The following is a 16,776-nucleotide window of genomic DNA, read 5'->3' as shown; positions in this document are numbered from 1 at the left end:
CAGCTTTACATCACTTCAGAAAAGATTTAATTCCAGCTGGATAAAGCTCCAAACTGCTCTGCACATTGATTTACAGGTCTGAATGTGGCGCCACAATGATTCTTCGAGCAGCTGTCCTCAGTGACACTGTGTTTAATATAAGCTTGGCCCTGCCTCAGATCCACTACTGTTAAACTGTCCATTTGTGCACTCAAATCGGAGGATTTTGGGGGGAGATTCCTGTAAGGAAGCTAAATTAAGATGGAGGGATGTCTGGTAAATATTGACTGCTGTGGAAGGAAAAGGAGGAGGATGGAGGGACAAATATTGACAAAACTGTTAATAATCGTCACAGACTGAGAAATCTTTATTGGTGAATATCACCTGAAACCTGCCAACAACATGTCCTGATCATAAAATCACAAGGAATAAACAGGACATTATTTTTTTCTTCAAGAAACAGAAGCCCATTTTAGGTCCTTTAAGATGTTTTGCATTGTGATGAGTTGATTCTTAATGAAATTGTTATACTCGTCTCAACTTCTAAACATTCTTTCATCAGATGAGCCATCACAAATTTTTTTTATAAGTATATGACTTGTCTTTTTACATGTGAAATACTAATTAAATGGTGGGCTAGAGGCAGGTGAAATATGGAATGATTAATGAGAAAACTTTGAGAATCATGTGGGCTTAGATATGCAGATATCTAGGGTGAGTGGATAGTAAATCCATCAGTATGAAAGTATTGACATTGCTTGATTTGAGACTAGATAGAAAGGGGTTTCCCTCCTGTTCTACCTTAACCAATACTGTATTCAAACTTTTTGCCTCTGTTATTCCTTTTCGTCTGTCTTCTTCCTCCTTTCCATTCTGACACTCCAGCTTTGTTACCTGTCAGTCTGTCTACCATCTTCTCCTATTCCAACTAAACAGTCCTTCTCTTTATAGTTTTTTTTCTCTCTACACCCTTCACCTCAGGAGACTGAAGATGTCTCCTCTCCCTCAAAGTTAAAGACCGCTTTTACTCTCTGGGCAAAGGGACTAAAGCATTCATATTTTACCATCGCTAAAAGCCTTAAGCGAGATTAAGGATTTAACAGTCTGCTAAAATCACTCAGCATATTTCAAACAACTCTATCTGTTACATAAATTTGATCTTTTTTAAATGTGTGCTGTTTTGTCTTAGTAGAGGCACTATTACAGTTAGGCCTAGCTGGGGGATTTGTGTTGTTTTATGAAACCTCTTATAGTTGACTTTGATATGCCTTATTTTACAGGATTGTACAACATAAAACTGTTCTCCGTGAACATCGTTCTAAACTCAGGGGTGCAGAGAGGAAGGGCTGGATGATTAATCGAAAAATAATCGAAACCGAAATTCAGAGCCTATAACCGACGTAATTTTACCATGTCGGTTATTTCGGTTTTTAAATCCTATTAATATTTCCGCCCACTGTGTGTTAATGTACTTTCCCCTTAAAATATATAACCGCGTGTGTAGCCTATTCACGTAACTCCGCCCCGTCCAGTCTGCGACATTGAAGCAACATGAGCCCCTTTCACACAGCGCGTTGATGCCGGGAAATTGCCAGAACAAACACCTTCTGTGTGAACGCAAACACGACCCTGGATTGATGCCAGGTTGGGGACATAGTAACATTGCCGTGTTCAGTTCCGGAACGAGCGCTGTGTGAACAAAAGCCATAATCAATGCCGTGTCGTAATGATGGCACTAAGCCGGGATCGTTCGCCAGCGTGAAACGGTTCGTAATGCGCTAGTTTATGATCGAATCAGAGAAAAAAAATGCACAAGCGTGGTTTCTCGAGAGAAATCGCAGCTCATAAGCAAACTATAGACGCCGCTGGGACATGTCACGTGTCTTTGCGGGTTGTGTGTGTCTGTGAACGCACTCTCTTGATTCCGGAAAATCACTGGCAGTGTGAATGAACCTATTTTCCGGAATCTCTGTGTGAAAGGGAACTCAGTCAAACACTGAGGCAACTCAGCAATAGGAGCCGCTTGTACCAAAGAAACACGCGAAAAAAGAGAGAGACTGACAAACGCCCAGCAACACGTGCCTCCACTCCACAAAGCAGGTTTCCATAACACAAGCATTTACAAATGCTACACAATATGAAAAGGATTAGTTTTTTTAGTTTTATACAAGTTATATTTTACTTTTAAGATGGTAATATTTACAATGATTTATTTTGTTTACAAAAAGAACTATTTTCTACATTTTTAGGAAACTTTCTTTTTACATTAAAACTTAATTACTTTTTTATAAGACTTTGTATTTCAAGCATTGTATGCTTTGTTTGATTCAATTGTTTGAAATATTTTATAAGTAAGCATTAAAAGCTATCTGTGTGTTTCCTTATTTTAGAATCACAAGGATAGGATTATGCATTCTTTAATTAAAAAAAATAACCGTGAACATATTTACAGTATACGCCTTGCCAGTGACACATGAGAAAGAATTTTTTTTAAATAATCGTTCAATAATAGTAATCGAGGTAACTTGTTCGATTAATCGCGATTATGATTTTAGCCAAAATCGTCCAGCCCAAGGAAGTGGCGCAAATCGAAAGATCCTACTGACCTTGGTCTTTATCAATCCCTCCTCTCTTCCTTCTCTGCTAATATCTCTACTGCTAAAATTACTTATTATCACAACAAAATTAACAATTCTTACTCTCGCATGCTTTTCAAAACCTTCTCTCTTCTCAACCCTCCTCCTCCATCAGTCCTAACAGCTGACGATTTTGCCACATTCTTCACAAATAAAACAACCACCATCAGCGGCCAATTTACCAATCCACAAACTGACACACACATCTTTCCAGATAACACACATTCTACCCTCCTTCTCTCTGCTTTCAGAGGCAGAAGTCTCCAAACTCCTTCTTTCAAATCGCCATACTACCTGTCCGCTTGATCCTATTCCCACTAATCTACTTCAAGCCATTTCTTCCTCAGTTGTACTCGTACTCAAGCACATCATACACACCCTCTTCACACGGGTACTTTTCCAACAGCATTTAAGCAGGCTCAGGTAACCCCACTGCTTAAGAAACCCACTCTAAATCCAGCACATCTGGAAAATTACAGACCGGTATCCCTTCTTCCATTCGTCGCAAAAACCCTTGAACAAGTTGTTTTCAACCAGATCTCTTCCTTTCTTACACAGAACAAACTCCTGGACAACAATCAGTCTGGTTTCAAAAGCGGACACTCAACTGAGTCTGCCCTGCTCTCAGTAATTGAAACTCTGAGACTGGCAAGAGCAGCTTTCAAATCCTCAGTTCTTATCCTGCTGGATCTGTCTGCTGCCTTTGACACAGTTAACCACCAGATCCTCCTGTCAATCCTAAAGATAAAGGGCATCTCGGGAACAGCACTCCAATGGTTCAAGTCTTACCTCTCAGGTAGGTCCTTTAGGGTGTCGTGGAGGGGTGAGGTGTCTTAGACCCAACATCTAGCTACTGGGGTGCCTCAGGGCTCAGTGCTTGGACCACTTCTCTTCTCCATCTACATGACATCACTAGGATCTGTGATTCAGAAACATGGCTTTTCCTATCACTGCTATGCTGATGACACATAGCTCTACCTCTCATTCCAGCCTGATGATCAGACGGTAGCTGCTCGCATCTCAGACTCCCTGACAGACATTTCTGTCTGAATCACTCCATCACAACTTCACCATTCAGCTAGGCTCGTCATCCATAACTCCATCAAGGTCAGCCAGGAACCTTGGGGTTGTAATTGATGCTCAATTGAACTTCACAGAGCACACTGCTAGAACTGCCCGGTCCTGCAGATTTGCCTTGTACAACATTAGGAGGATCAGGCCCTTCCTTTCAGAGCATGCTACACACCTCCTTGTCCAAGCGCTTGTTCTATCTAGAATGGACTATTGTAATTCTCTCCTGGCTGGTCTTCCAGCTTGCTCTGTCAAACCTCTACAACTGATCCAAAATGCTGCAGCTAGAGTGGTCTTTAACGAGCCGAAGAGGGCACACGTCACTAACAAAATTGCACTGGTTGCCAGTTGCCGCTCGCATTCAACTCTCTGACGTTTGCCTGCAGAACAACCACTGGCTCTGCTCCCTTTTACCTAAACTTGTTACTTCAGACTTATGTGCCATCCAGAACTTGCGCTCTGGAAGCGAATGTCATCTTGTGGTGTCATCTCAAAGAGGCACAAAATTTCTTTCTCGGCCCTTTGTCTTGACTGTTCTCTGCTGGTGGAATGATCTGCCTAACTCAACCAGAACTTCTGAGTCCGTAGCCATTTTTTTAATAGTATTAATTAGGTTAAACTCTTAATTAACTTCCTTTAACTCTTTCCCTGCCATTGATGGGATTTTCCGTCATTAATGACACAACGGTTCCTCGCCATTGACAGGGATTTTCAGACAATCCTTGTAATATAAGCATTTCCTTAAAGGGGTCATATAATGGTACATGCACTTTTACAAGTTGATTGTAATGAAATGTGTGTTGGCAGTGCCTGTACACAACCATCATATAATGATAAAAATCCATCCAGTGTTTTTGTTTTTATCTCATATGTTTTCCCCTGCCTTAAATTGAGCCATTCGTTTTTGTGACGTCAATAAAACGGACGCCCCTCCCACGATTGATAATTGATCAGCGTTTCAACACAGACCCGCCCTGAGCGAGCTGTCATTGTAGTCCGCCATTGTTGATACACTGGAGCAGAATGGCGTCTAAGCGATTGTGGTGTTCTGTACTTGGGTGTAATTATAAACACAGCAGTCATTTTAATGTTCCTAAATTCGAACCGCTGAAGACGCAGTGGCTGAGTTTTATTTTTGAAGGGAATATTCCCAACGATCAACGTAAATGCTTTTATGTTTGTGCTAATAATTTCTCACCAGACTGCTTTATAAACGAACGTCAGTGTAAATCTGGTTTCGCTAAGAAGCTGGTCCTGAAAACAGAATCGGTACCAACTATTCGTGTTCCTGCTGCACCTCCAGAAGAAGTGAGTGTAACGTTTTATTAACCTTTAAATATTAATCTTTGCAAATCGTTTGCACGCTGAATGCGGCTAATGTGTACATTCAGGGTATATTACGGCAGGTTTTCTATGTAACGTTATGACGTTCTCAATATAATTAATAATCCCACGTTTATAACGAACAACGAGTTATGGTTAATGTTTCAGCACTGACAGTTGTACCTAACACTGAGATAACGTTACGCATCACTGACAAGCCTACATTTACCAAAAAAAAAAGTTTTCAACATCAATCTGTCAACCAACTAACCTATACATCAGTAAACAAATAGCGTCTGCATCTCACTACTCTTAAGTTACTCTGCCAGTACATAAGTTACAAAAATAGATCAAAGTGACATTACGTTAACCAACCATTCAGAAACGTCCTGTTCGAGCCTTAATTGTCGAACTTCTTCGGGGCGTCATCTTGTTCCGGGTCCGACTCCGGTTCAAATTGGTATGGTAGAACAGATGTTTCCTCAGAGACTCCCGCTGCCATTCTTGTTGCAAAATATACCCTCAACTGTTGTCAAGGCAACACACTACGTGCACGTTGTCAAAACGCCCCAAAGAACAGAGGGGCGGAGAGAGCAAAGCTCATTATCATTTTAAGGCATATGCACTGAAACGGCGTGCTGAAAACAGAGCTGTTTTTGACCCTAAAGATTAAACTTGTACAAAAATGGCATTATATGACCCCTTTAAGTAGAAGACAGAAGTGACAGAACCCTGGAAAATAAACAAAATATTCTGGGGGCAATTAAAGTTTAGTGAAAATGATCAAAAATGTTGGCAGTGGGTGGCAACTTTAAAAAAAATGCTGGCAGGGAAATGTCATTTATTAATTTTAAATACTGGCAGAGTTCATTTATAAATATACTGTTGTTCAATGGTAAAAAAAGATGGGTCTCGGTCCGCTCCCAAAACAAACTCATGTGCGGTTAGAATTATATATGAACGCAACATGGACCAAAGACATGTAGACAAACCGTCTGGAATGGTCTGGACCTTTTTTTAGGTCCAGACCAAACGAACCAAGCAAACCGATCTACAAGTGTGAACACACCCTTAGTCATAATGAGTCATCATTTGTCTAAACCTACTGATTCACTAATTAAGGCACTGGATAATTTACACAACTGATTTGTTCAAACACACTGATTCATTTAGGGACTAATAATGTGACTGTTGTTATAACTGAGACGTTGAATCATTTACACAATCAATATGTTCAACTGCACTACAGTGTGTAGCCTAGAGACATGACAGTTGTTTCTGCTATTTTGAATGATTTTCGTTGGTGGACCAAATATAGACAATGTAACTACAACTACTGTGTCTGAAATGTCAGTCACACAATATTAACTTCTTGTGTATTGAATTATTGTATAAAAAGCAATATCACACTTGATATCATACAAGTGATCAAAATATCAGTGATTACCTGTAACTGAATCCCAGCAGTGTTGACATTCAGTACAGTAGTCTTGCACATGTCATATTGATAAACCATAAGCTGAAAGACCCTGATGAGCTTATTTAATCATTTATAACTGTCCACAAGTGTGACATAGTGTGTTCATAGTGCGTGTGCAGATAGTGTCTGGGCAGCCATCTGGAGAGCTGTCTTTTTATTATGGGAATTGGCCACAGCTAGATTCACAGGTGGAATGAATCCCCAGTAGACTGCGCACAGCAGATCATAAAAGCCAGAAAGCTAAACACTGCATTTTTAGATAAGACTGGGCTTTCATCCTGACAGATGTTTTTGGAAATGATTTAGACTGTTGCATTTACATTAGGTGTTTTTTTTTTGTTGCAATGTATTTTTTAATGATCATCCGATTTGTGTCTGTTTTTGTAAGTCTGCAAAAGAATCAGAAACTTATTCTGTAGACCAGTGCTACTCTTAACTGGCTGACCAGCATAACCAACACTCTTGCGACAACTTGTAATAATTCAAGAAATGACACTGTATTGTACGACTTGAATTGGGGGAAAATGTGAAACTTTAAAAAAAAAAAGAAATCCTATGACAATCATGGTCAGGTTTAGGATGTACGTTCTACAGCCCAGCTTGTATGACTTCAACTTATTTTATTCAAAATAAGCGTACCAATTATTACAAGTTTCCACGAGACCAGGCTGGAATAGCCATGCTGTTCACAAACAAAACTATGATCAGTATGCTTTTTCTCATAAATCCGGCTGACCAGGAAAGTTTGGGGACCGGCACCCAAAACAAAACATACTTTGAAACTAGAAATCTGATTAAATGATGCAATCTTTTGAGGCATCAGAAGCCATACATTATCATGCTATCGTAATCCATGTGTGCTCTTTTGCTCGGAGTGTGCATGAATCCTCTAGGCTGTCAACAGTAGCTCATACTGGGTTATGTGTTCCTTATCCTCAGGCTTGCTCATATAACTGAGGGCTTTGTAGTGGTGCTTACTGCTCCTTCTGCCTTGTGGCCCGCGCTAGCTATGCTGCTGTGGTGTGAATGCTCTGCATATGCCAATTAATGCAATCAGCCTCTTGATTGATGTGTCCATCAATTGTAGATCCCTGTAACGCTCTGCCTGCAGGATGGTATACACTGCCATGCAGTGCTCTGTTCTGTTCTGCCTCTCACATTTGCTTGCTTGTATGCTCTCTCATGGGAAATTAATAAGATACAGTCCAAATGGTGTGCGAGATAAGGCCCCACTCTTGATAGGCGCCGTTGGCTGAAAGCTCATGCTAAGGACTCAGGAAACAGCCTCAGTTCTATTTATAGGCCTGGCATCGTGTGTGGCAATAGTGGGGGAGCGTGCTTGATGCCAAGTGCATGATTTGTGCCCAGGGAAGTGTATAAGGGGTAAGGTTGGTGAACACGCTAATGTCATCAAAGCGTTAAGGCAGTTCTGAGACGTTTCAGATAATGTTTGAGTGTAAGTGTCAGGGCTGACAAATTATTAAAAATGTCAGTTGAATGTGTCATATGACAATGAATAAATCTTAGTTAATCACATATAGCAATATTTGTTGAGAAAAGCCTTAAATGAAGATAAATCAATTATGTTACAATATTGTGGTAGAGGAATGCATTAAACAGATATTGCATATAGTGGCTTTAGAACTCTCATATTATGTATTTATCTTAAAATATTATATTATTTGTCTTATTTCCATAATAGACTCAGGGGCCAGGCACACAGTGCAGATTCTGTCTGTGCTTATTTTTTAAATTGTTGGATATGTAAACAAACTCTAAATGGACATCTTTTGGTTGTTTCGTTTTAATTTGTTTCAATCTGTTTTTACAGCTTGATCTCATTTGTATTCATAGGTATTTGAATTAAATGTCTATATTTTTGTATGTTTGGATATGCTCTGAACATAAAATATGGATGTATTGGCAGCACATGAAGTGTATTTACATATGCATAGCTTTAGAAATGTAAACACCTTTTGTGTATATTATATTTGCATTTTGAATATATTTGTGTCGTAAGATTTTACACTGGCATTCAAAAGTTTGAGGTTGTTAAGATTTTATAATGTTTTTGAAAGAAGTCAAAAAGGATTTATCTACACTGCATTTATTTTGATTAAAAAAACAGTAAAAACAGTATTATTGCGAAATATTACAATTTAAAATTATTGTTTTATATTTCAATATATTTGTGATTTATGCACGTGCCCGGGGGCATGATTAATTCCGTTCATTTTTTAATCTTTCATTAAATTAACTTGTGTTAAATAGACAGCCTTAGTTTGAGCCGTGCATGTCTGTATCATGTGCATATCTGCATTTTCAAAGGGCCAATGTGGGGTCTGACCTTCCTCACATATAAACAAAGATTATCCTGTCACATTATCCTATGTCACATTAATGACCTGGTTGTGACCTAGACTTTGCGTGACAACCCAGACATCATCACACATCCTCTTAGCGGAAGATGATCTCATATATCTCCAAGCAGCCAGAGATACAAATGTGTGACTTAAGCCTTGTTGATACTTTTGCCTACTCCACACCACAAACCTCTGCTGACTGCGCGGTCTCCTCCCCTAACGGGCAAGGCATTTATACTTGATGCCGCTCACAGTTGTACTATTCTTTGAAGCGACAGGGGGCAAACTCGGAGTAATTGTCCTCTAAACCATCAGAAAGTAGCTGTAAGAAGTAATGTACACACGTGACAATGTTTGTTTTTATTGCTGTTCTCCAAACCCACGCTACCAAAATAACCAAATAAGAAATTAGTTAATCTTGAGATTATTCTTTGTGACATTAAAACAAAATATATGTCAGGGTAGGACTCAACATGGAGAAGTGAACGGCTTTTTAATGATAATAAAATAAAACAAAACACACACAAACTACCCCGAGGGGGAAAACTAGACGGACTGGACTGGACTGGACTGTAGATGGTGTACATACGAACACGATTGGCACAGGACTGCAAACACAAGGAGAATAAATAGAGAGCAAACAAGGCAGGTAACAAGCGAGGACAGGTGGGGCAAATGAATCAATAATCAGGTAACAAGATGGGCTGGGTTAGACAATAGACATGAGAGCACATGGCAAGGAAACACAAGGAAACATAAATTACAAGCCATGTGCTCACACCAAATATGACTAAAACACAAGCACATGGCCAGTGAAAACAATCACAAGCCATGTGCTCACACAAAACGAGACATGAACACGCAGCTAATGAGAACTCATTACCTACGTCATCAAACAAAACATATTGCATTCATTTAATGCAAATTTTAAATCATAAAGGAGGAGCGACGACATTGATGATCGAGAGAGGAACAGGCCTGTATTTTAGTTGAGTTTTGGTTTTTGTATTTGTGTTTTATTTTAGTCAGGAGTCGTCCGCGAGGGGCTGCTGGCCGTTATGTTTATTTTGGGTAAGCCAGCAGTCGTCCGCGAGGGGCTGCTGGCGGTATTTTAGTTTGTTTGTTTTATTTTAATAAAGTATGTTTAAATGTTCGCCGGTTCCCGCCTCCTTCCCTGAACATTGCTACACAGTCAAACTAACAGTAGGAAAACAATATGCAAGTGCTATGACCCTTCTCAGTTTAATCTAACGCAGTACTGTACATGATTTTTATTATTATATTTTTTTAATGAATAGAATAGAAGAGAAGAGAAAGTGGCAAGCGCTGAGCCCTGAGGCACCCCAGTAGCTAGATGTTGGGTTTTAGACACCTCACCCCTCCACGACACCCCACGTTCATGTATTTTATTGTTTGCAAGGTGTCATTGAGTTTCTTGAAAGGCCCCCATAAATAAAATGAATGTAAACATAAACTGCTTGATACACAAAACACACATGGACAGAAGAGCGTACGGCCCAAGCGAATTCGAAATCGCACACGCATACAACAAGACGGGGCATGGACATTCATGCTCGTTGTCGTGCGCTCACAACAAAAGACTAAACACACGGAGCATGAATGTCCAAATCCCGAGACAGAACCGAAACCAAACTAGACAGAAGTGCCAGGATCCAAACACCATGCCCCGCACACAAGACAATTGACATGGACAGACAACAAGACAAGACAGTAGTGTCAGGGCTCTGTCACAAAACCAAGAATAAACTAGACAGAAGTGACAGAACCCTGACAATATATGGATATAAGAACATGTGTATAAAACAACAATCTCTCAATATGAGGTTGTGCATCTTCGGAAGAAGAGCCCCGCGCAAAGTTACAAAAATGCTGTGCACACCACCACACAAAATGGGTTCTCAGATACTGAACGTGCAACAGGTGTTGCTACATCACGCTAACGTAATTTTTGTCGTGCGCACCGTCAAATGCCTTTTTGTCAATTAAGCAGTCAGTTTTTTGCTTATATATGTCTTAATGTGTGGAAGGGTCTATATATGATCATTGAAGTGGTGGCCTTGATCATTGCATGAGAGAAAGAGCACATGCGAGAAAGCAGAAAATAGTCAAAGCAGACCAGATTTAAATCGTGAAAAAATCTAAACGTTCATTAAAAATATCATTGTGAATTTTTTGATATATTAGGCCAACAACATTTATTTTATATTTACCTTGGAAACTGATTATTCACACTATTCACTTGTGACTCTCATCTACTAAACTAAAAGACTGAGTGAGCAAAATGGATGAGATCTGATTTCTACATTAAATTTGGAAATGTTGTGTTTTTGTAATGTTTTCCTTTCTTGTAATAATCAAGAAAATGCGTTGCAAACACATCCAAAACAGATGTGTACAGTTTGTCAGGAATATTCATATTGTTTATAAAGTTGGCTAGCTTGTGCTCTCTAAGACGTACACTCTCTAAGAGTTCACCATGACGCAAGCTGACTTGTGCTGTCAGAAACTCTGTTTGCAACACAGCAAACCTCATTCTCCCTGCATGATCCTGAACTATATCTGTGTTTCAGGAGATGCTTGAATCATTAAAACTTTTATTAATATGTCACATTTAGATACACTTAACAGGTCCTTTTTTAAACTATCATTCTCGCCGAAAGTGAATAATCTGTTTCTTTTGTGTTTCAGAGGTTTATTGATTGTCGACTCTGCGACTGGTGGACACAGTTACTACTACACTTCCACCATGCTTCATTTGCGCCTTCCGTCAACTCCTTGGCTTTCCTCTCTCATCCTCCTGATCTTCCTCGCGGGCCTCACTCATATCTCTCAGGCCAGTGGTGACACATCCCACAGCAGCACAGGAAACTGTTCAGGGGAAGACAGCTGCTCTGAGGGCGTCGTCTTGCCGGTGTGGAATCCCCAGAACCCCTCAGTGGGCGACAAGGTGGCACGTGCCATTGTCTACTTTGTGGCCCTCATCTACATGTTCTTAGGCATGTCCATCATCGCAGACCGGTTCATGTCATCCATCGAGGTGATTACGTCTCAAGAGAAAGAGATAACAATCAAGAAACCCAACGGCGAGACCACCACAGCAACCGTGCGCATCTGGAATGAGACCGTGTCCAACTTGACCCTCATGGCTTTGGGATCGTCGGCACCTGAGATCTTGTTATCCGTGATTGAGGTCTGCGGACACAAGTTTGAGGCTGGTAACCTGGGCCCGAGCACAATTGTGGGCAGCGCTGCCTTCAACATGTTCATCATCATCGCCATCTGTGTTTACGTGGTCCCAGACGGTGAGGTGCGAAAAATCAAGCACTTGAGGGTCTTCTTTGTGACGGCAGCCTGGAGCATTTTCGCCTACATTTGGCTGTACTTGATCCTGTCTGTCTTCTCTCCTGGTGTGGTGGAAGTCTGGGAGGCCGTCCTTACGTTTCTTTTCTTTCCGATCTGTGTGCTTCAGGCCTGGATTGCAGACCGTCGCTTGCTCTTTTACAAATACGTCCACAAGCGCTACCGCGCTGACAAGAACCGTGGCATCATCATTGAGACAGAGGGTGACGGCATGTTCAGCAAGATGGATATGGAGATGGACGGTCAAGGTGCCAATTCCCACCACAAGGAGTCACTTGATGGCATGCTGGCTGGTGTGGAGGAAGGAGGTGGTGGAGGGGAGGAAGAGGAGGCCAGGAGGGAGATGGCTCGTACGCTGAAGGATCTCAAGCAGAGACACCCGGAGAAGGACATGGAGCAGCTGATTGAGATGGCAAACTATCAAGTGCTGGTGCAACAGCAGAAGAGTCGAGCTTTCTATCGCATCCAGGCCACTCGCATGATGATCGGAGCGGGCAACATTCTGAAGAAACATGCTGCAGACCAGGCCAGGAAGGTGGTGAGCTGCCATGAGGCTAATCCCCAGGAAGAGGACCCTCACACCATCTACCTGGAGTTTGAGCCCTTCCATTATCAATGCTTTGAGAACTGTGGCTCCTTAAAGCTCTCCGTGACCCGACATGGTGGAGACAGTGGCTGCACTGTTAAGGTAATGATTCCACTGTCTATACACAACAGTACTGTGATTATATTGCTGTTATTGTACTTTAATTATATGGATGTGATATAATTTTGAGGCCAGAAACCTACACGAGTCCCAGCAGCGAGGATGTACTCTCAGAGCTATTTTAAATAATTACAGCACTTAGGAGACAAGCAATTTAATGACACTATTTTAACAGACTTCAGATTAGCTCATTTTATTATATAAACCTTTCAACTGTGAAGTTCAAGTTATATTCAATTATTTTACGTGATTTTGATTAGAGGTCAAAATATAATATAATATTGATATTAACAACACATAATAATTATAAATAAAAATAATTATGATTATTTTATTTTATCTGACTAATAATAACAACATTTATTATTATTATTAAATATAATAACACAACATAATTATAAAAATGTATGTCATGTTGCTATTATTATGTGATGATTAATAATAAGACTCACTGGATTATTACAATTAATGGCAAAAGGAATGTTAACTGATATTTCCTGCTGATACAATACAGCTAAAGATATAAATAACTGGCTTAAAATCTTTTTTTATTGTTATTTGTGGAATTTAATTATCACACATCCTCTCTTAAAAGTTAAATTTTAACAGACTGTATGAGAATTATTGTTACTCTCTGTATATTGTCACTCTTCTGAATATAAAAAAATATAGCTGAATGACAACTGTTCCTGTATCTAGGTTGACTATCGCACAGAGGATGGCACTGCTAACGCAGGATCAGACTATGAATTCGCTGAGGGCACTCTGGTCTTTAAACCGGGTGAGACGGTGAAGGAGCTGACAGTCGGCGTGATTGACGATGACATATTCGAGGAAGATGAGCATTTCTACGTAAATCTCAGCAACCCTCGAGTTGTCCACCGTGCCGAGGTCTCCATCCTTGACCCTAATGCGGTGTCTCATGGCAACAGCATTACAGGGTCCAGCCACGTTCCTCCCAAAGCTGCCTTGGGTAACGCGCACACTGCAACGGTGACCATTTACGATGATGACCACGCGGGTATCTTTACGTTCGAGAACAATGCCACACGAGTGAGTGAAAGCGTGGGCATCATGCAGGTAAAGGTGCACAGAACATCTGGAGCGAGGGGGAAGGTGGCAGTACCTTTCCACACTACAGAGGGTACCGCCAAAGCTGGAGAAGACTATGAAGAGGTAGCTGGCAAACTGGAGTTCCTCAATGATGAGACCATGTAAGTTAATATTTTTCAGGACTTACAACTCTGAATATGTTTTACTAATAATTTATCTAGTGTGCACAGGAGGATTTCAAGTAGACAAGATGCTCTTTGTCACTGCCAACACTGATCGAACCAGATGTTTGCGGAGAGTGTATGTTTGTGTCCTCGTATAGGGAAGACTGAATCAAGTCATCCTTGTCAGCTCATGGCTGCATCCAAATTTGCATACTTCTAATCACTAGAGATTGGAATGCACAAACTTTTAAGTATTTTTAAGACAGAACATTATATCTTGGACAAACTACATCTTAAAATTGTGTTTTGGCATTCAATAGTGAAATACAGGTGAAAAGTCACCTTAGAGGAGACAGTAGCCTAAATGAGCAGTGATGCCCACCCATTATATTCACAACTAGGGATGCTAAAGATTAATAAAAGGTTGATTAATTGTAGATAATAATTTAAATAATTTAAAGAAAATTTACGATTTAGCATCATTAGAGTGCGTAAAACACGTGCAGCAGGCACATAAAGGAAATATGAAGCGAGTGCACCGTAGGTACGTATTCTAAATATATTAATGTCTTCAAACCATGCAATAGATTAGGTAGGTTAACGTTTATTTAAAAACATAAATAAACAAGGGTCCAAAAAACCCTATAAACAAGTTATTTTACTGAACATATGAACTACTTCTGTAAACACCACAATAAAAGTGACTTAGAATAAATGACAAGTAGGCTAATATTATCCTGGTTGAAGAGTGATGATCAAGATATCAAGACCTATCAAACTGAGCAATCAAATCAATCCAAGCACACTGTTAAACAATGTAAAACAAGCTTTAAAACAGTGTCCGATTGGAGCATACCTCCAGCTTGTCAGTAGCATGTCATGTCACTGTCAGTATTATGTTGTGTCTTGTGTTCATTTCATTTCTGTGTGTTGGTTTCATGTGCTTCAGTATTGATTACCTGCTAGTTAGTCTCCTTGGTTACTGATTACGTTCAGCTGTCTGTCGTTAAGTTTCCTGTGTTTAGTCAATCATCATCATCTGTATCACCTGCGTTCCGTTTATCAGTGTCATCTGTGTTTGCATCTAAGTTCCGTCTGTTCAGTCAGTCTTTGTCTGATTGCTGTTGTGCATAGTGTGTGTTGCTGCAACCCCCCGTGACAGAAGATTGGACCAGAAATTGAAAAGATGGGTGTTCTCCTCACCCTTTTAAATCCCGCTAATCGACTGGTAACCTGTTCCCAGGACGGCAGCCAGATCGAAGTATATGCTGAAAAGTTTCTGGAAATCTCTCAAGAGGTAAACTGGGCAGATGACGTCCTCAAGACAATTGTTTGGTATAGACTTGACGAACATCTGCACCAGCAAGCTCCAGCGGCTACGATCCTGGGTACACTCGCTCAGTACCTGGATCATGTGCTGTGGTTGAGTGGTTTAGCCTTCACCGTGGGTGAGGCTGATGATGACGACATCGCCGCTCAACCACAAACACCAGCCATCTTCATTGCCACATTGACAGAACCTGTTCCTGCACCGTCTTCGTCAGTCCCAGTCTGCCCCTCAGAGCCCGCTCCAGTACGATCTCCAGAGATAATCCTTCGTCCCAGCCCAGAGTGTCTCTGCAAGACTGAGAGACTTTCTGCAACAGATCCAGTGATGATGCCCATGCCCGCCACCGAGTCTGAACCCGAGCCAGCGCCTGCCGCGGACCATGAGCTTGAGACACCTCCATTCCCGGAGTCCGAGCCAGCCACACAGTTCACCCCGGAGCCTGAACAGGTCGACGCACCCGTCCCAAAGCTGGAGTCAATCGACAGATCCAGCCAGAAGTCAGGTCCGGTGAGACAGTTTACTAATGAGCCAGTTGAGGAGCTCTGGCTCATCAACTGTACCATAGAGTTCATCCCTCTCCAGCCTACCACATTCTCTATCATGCATGATGCGATCCCACCCAATATCTTGCCCACCCCATTGTCACCATCTCCACCGATTCCATCATATTCCCTGGACTTATCTACCCCACTGGTGTCTCATAGCTCCTCAACTCTGCCCTCGCTACTGATTCCCGCCAGCTTGTTGGCTCCACCTCTCTTTCGACAGCAGCTCAGCTCTGTGATACGGATCCCCATGCAACACCTTCTCCAGGCCGCCTTGGCTCCTCCCTCTGCCAGTTCCGCCTTGGTGTTCCTCTCTGCTCTCCCCTCCTGTCCATCTTCAGACTCCCCTCATCCTCCAACAAAACCTTCTCCCTCCACAGTTGGACTTTTGCATTCGGCACGAGGTCACGCCTCGCGGGAGGGGGGGAAGTATTGTCAGTGTGTCTTGTGTTACTGATTACGTTCAGTTGTCTGTCATTAAGTTTCCTGTGTTTAGTGCAGTGTTTCTCAACCCTGCTCCTGATGGACCACCAACACATGCACATGGGGATATATCTGATAATGAGCTGATCAGTTTAATCAGGTGTGTTTAATCACTCACCATTGCACTCTGTATGAAACTGTACAATGGCCCTCCCTCTCTCTCAGAAGAAAATTTCATCTATTGATTTTTATTGGCAAAGCACTAATGGGTAAATTACCCATTTACATTTCAAATTTACTTACTTACCAAAACAGAATTTAC

General features: G+C 41.2%; 1 protein-coding gene across 1 annotated transcript in view; it reads left to right on the top strand.

The window, feature by feature from the left end:
• The window catches only part of slc8a4a (solute carrier family 8 member 4a), a 71,082-nt gene that overhangs the window by 12,664 nt on the left and 41,642 nt on the right, over positions 1–16,776 (top strand). The window contains exons 3-4 of the mRNA XM_077233302.1: positions 11,562–12,921; positions 13,639–14,153. Coding sequence (XP_077089417.1) covers positions 11,620–12,921; positions 13,639–14,153 — 1,817 coding nt within the window. The 5' untranslated portion in view covers positions 11,562–11,619. The remainder of the gene's footprint in view (positions 1–11,561; positions 12,922–13,638; positions 14,154–16,776) is intronic.

Source organism: Siphateles boraxobius, unplaced genomic scaffold (assembly GCF_051911475.1).
Source record: "Siphateles boraxobius isolate OS27281-9 unplaced genomic scaffold, OSU_SipBor_1 18, whole genome shotgun sequence".
In the NCBI taxonomy this organism is placed as follows: domain Eukaryota; kingdom Metazoa; phylum Chordata; class Actinopteri; order Cypriniformes; family Leuciscidae; genus Siphateles; species Siphateles boraxobius.
Note: the sequence above shows the minus strand (reverse complement) of the source record. Positions and strands in the feature narration are given on the sequence as shown.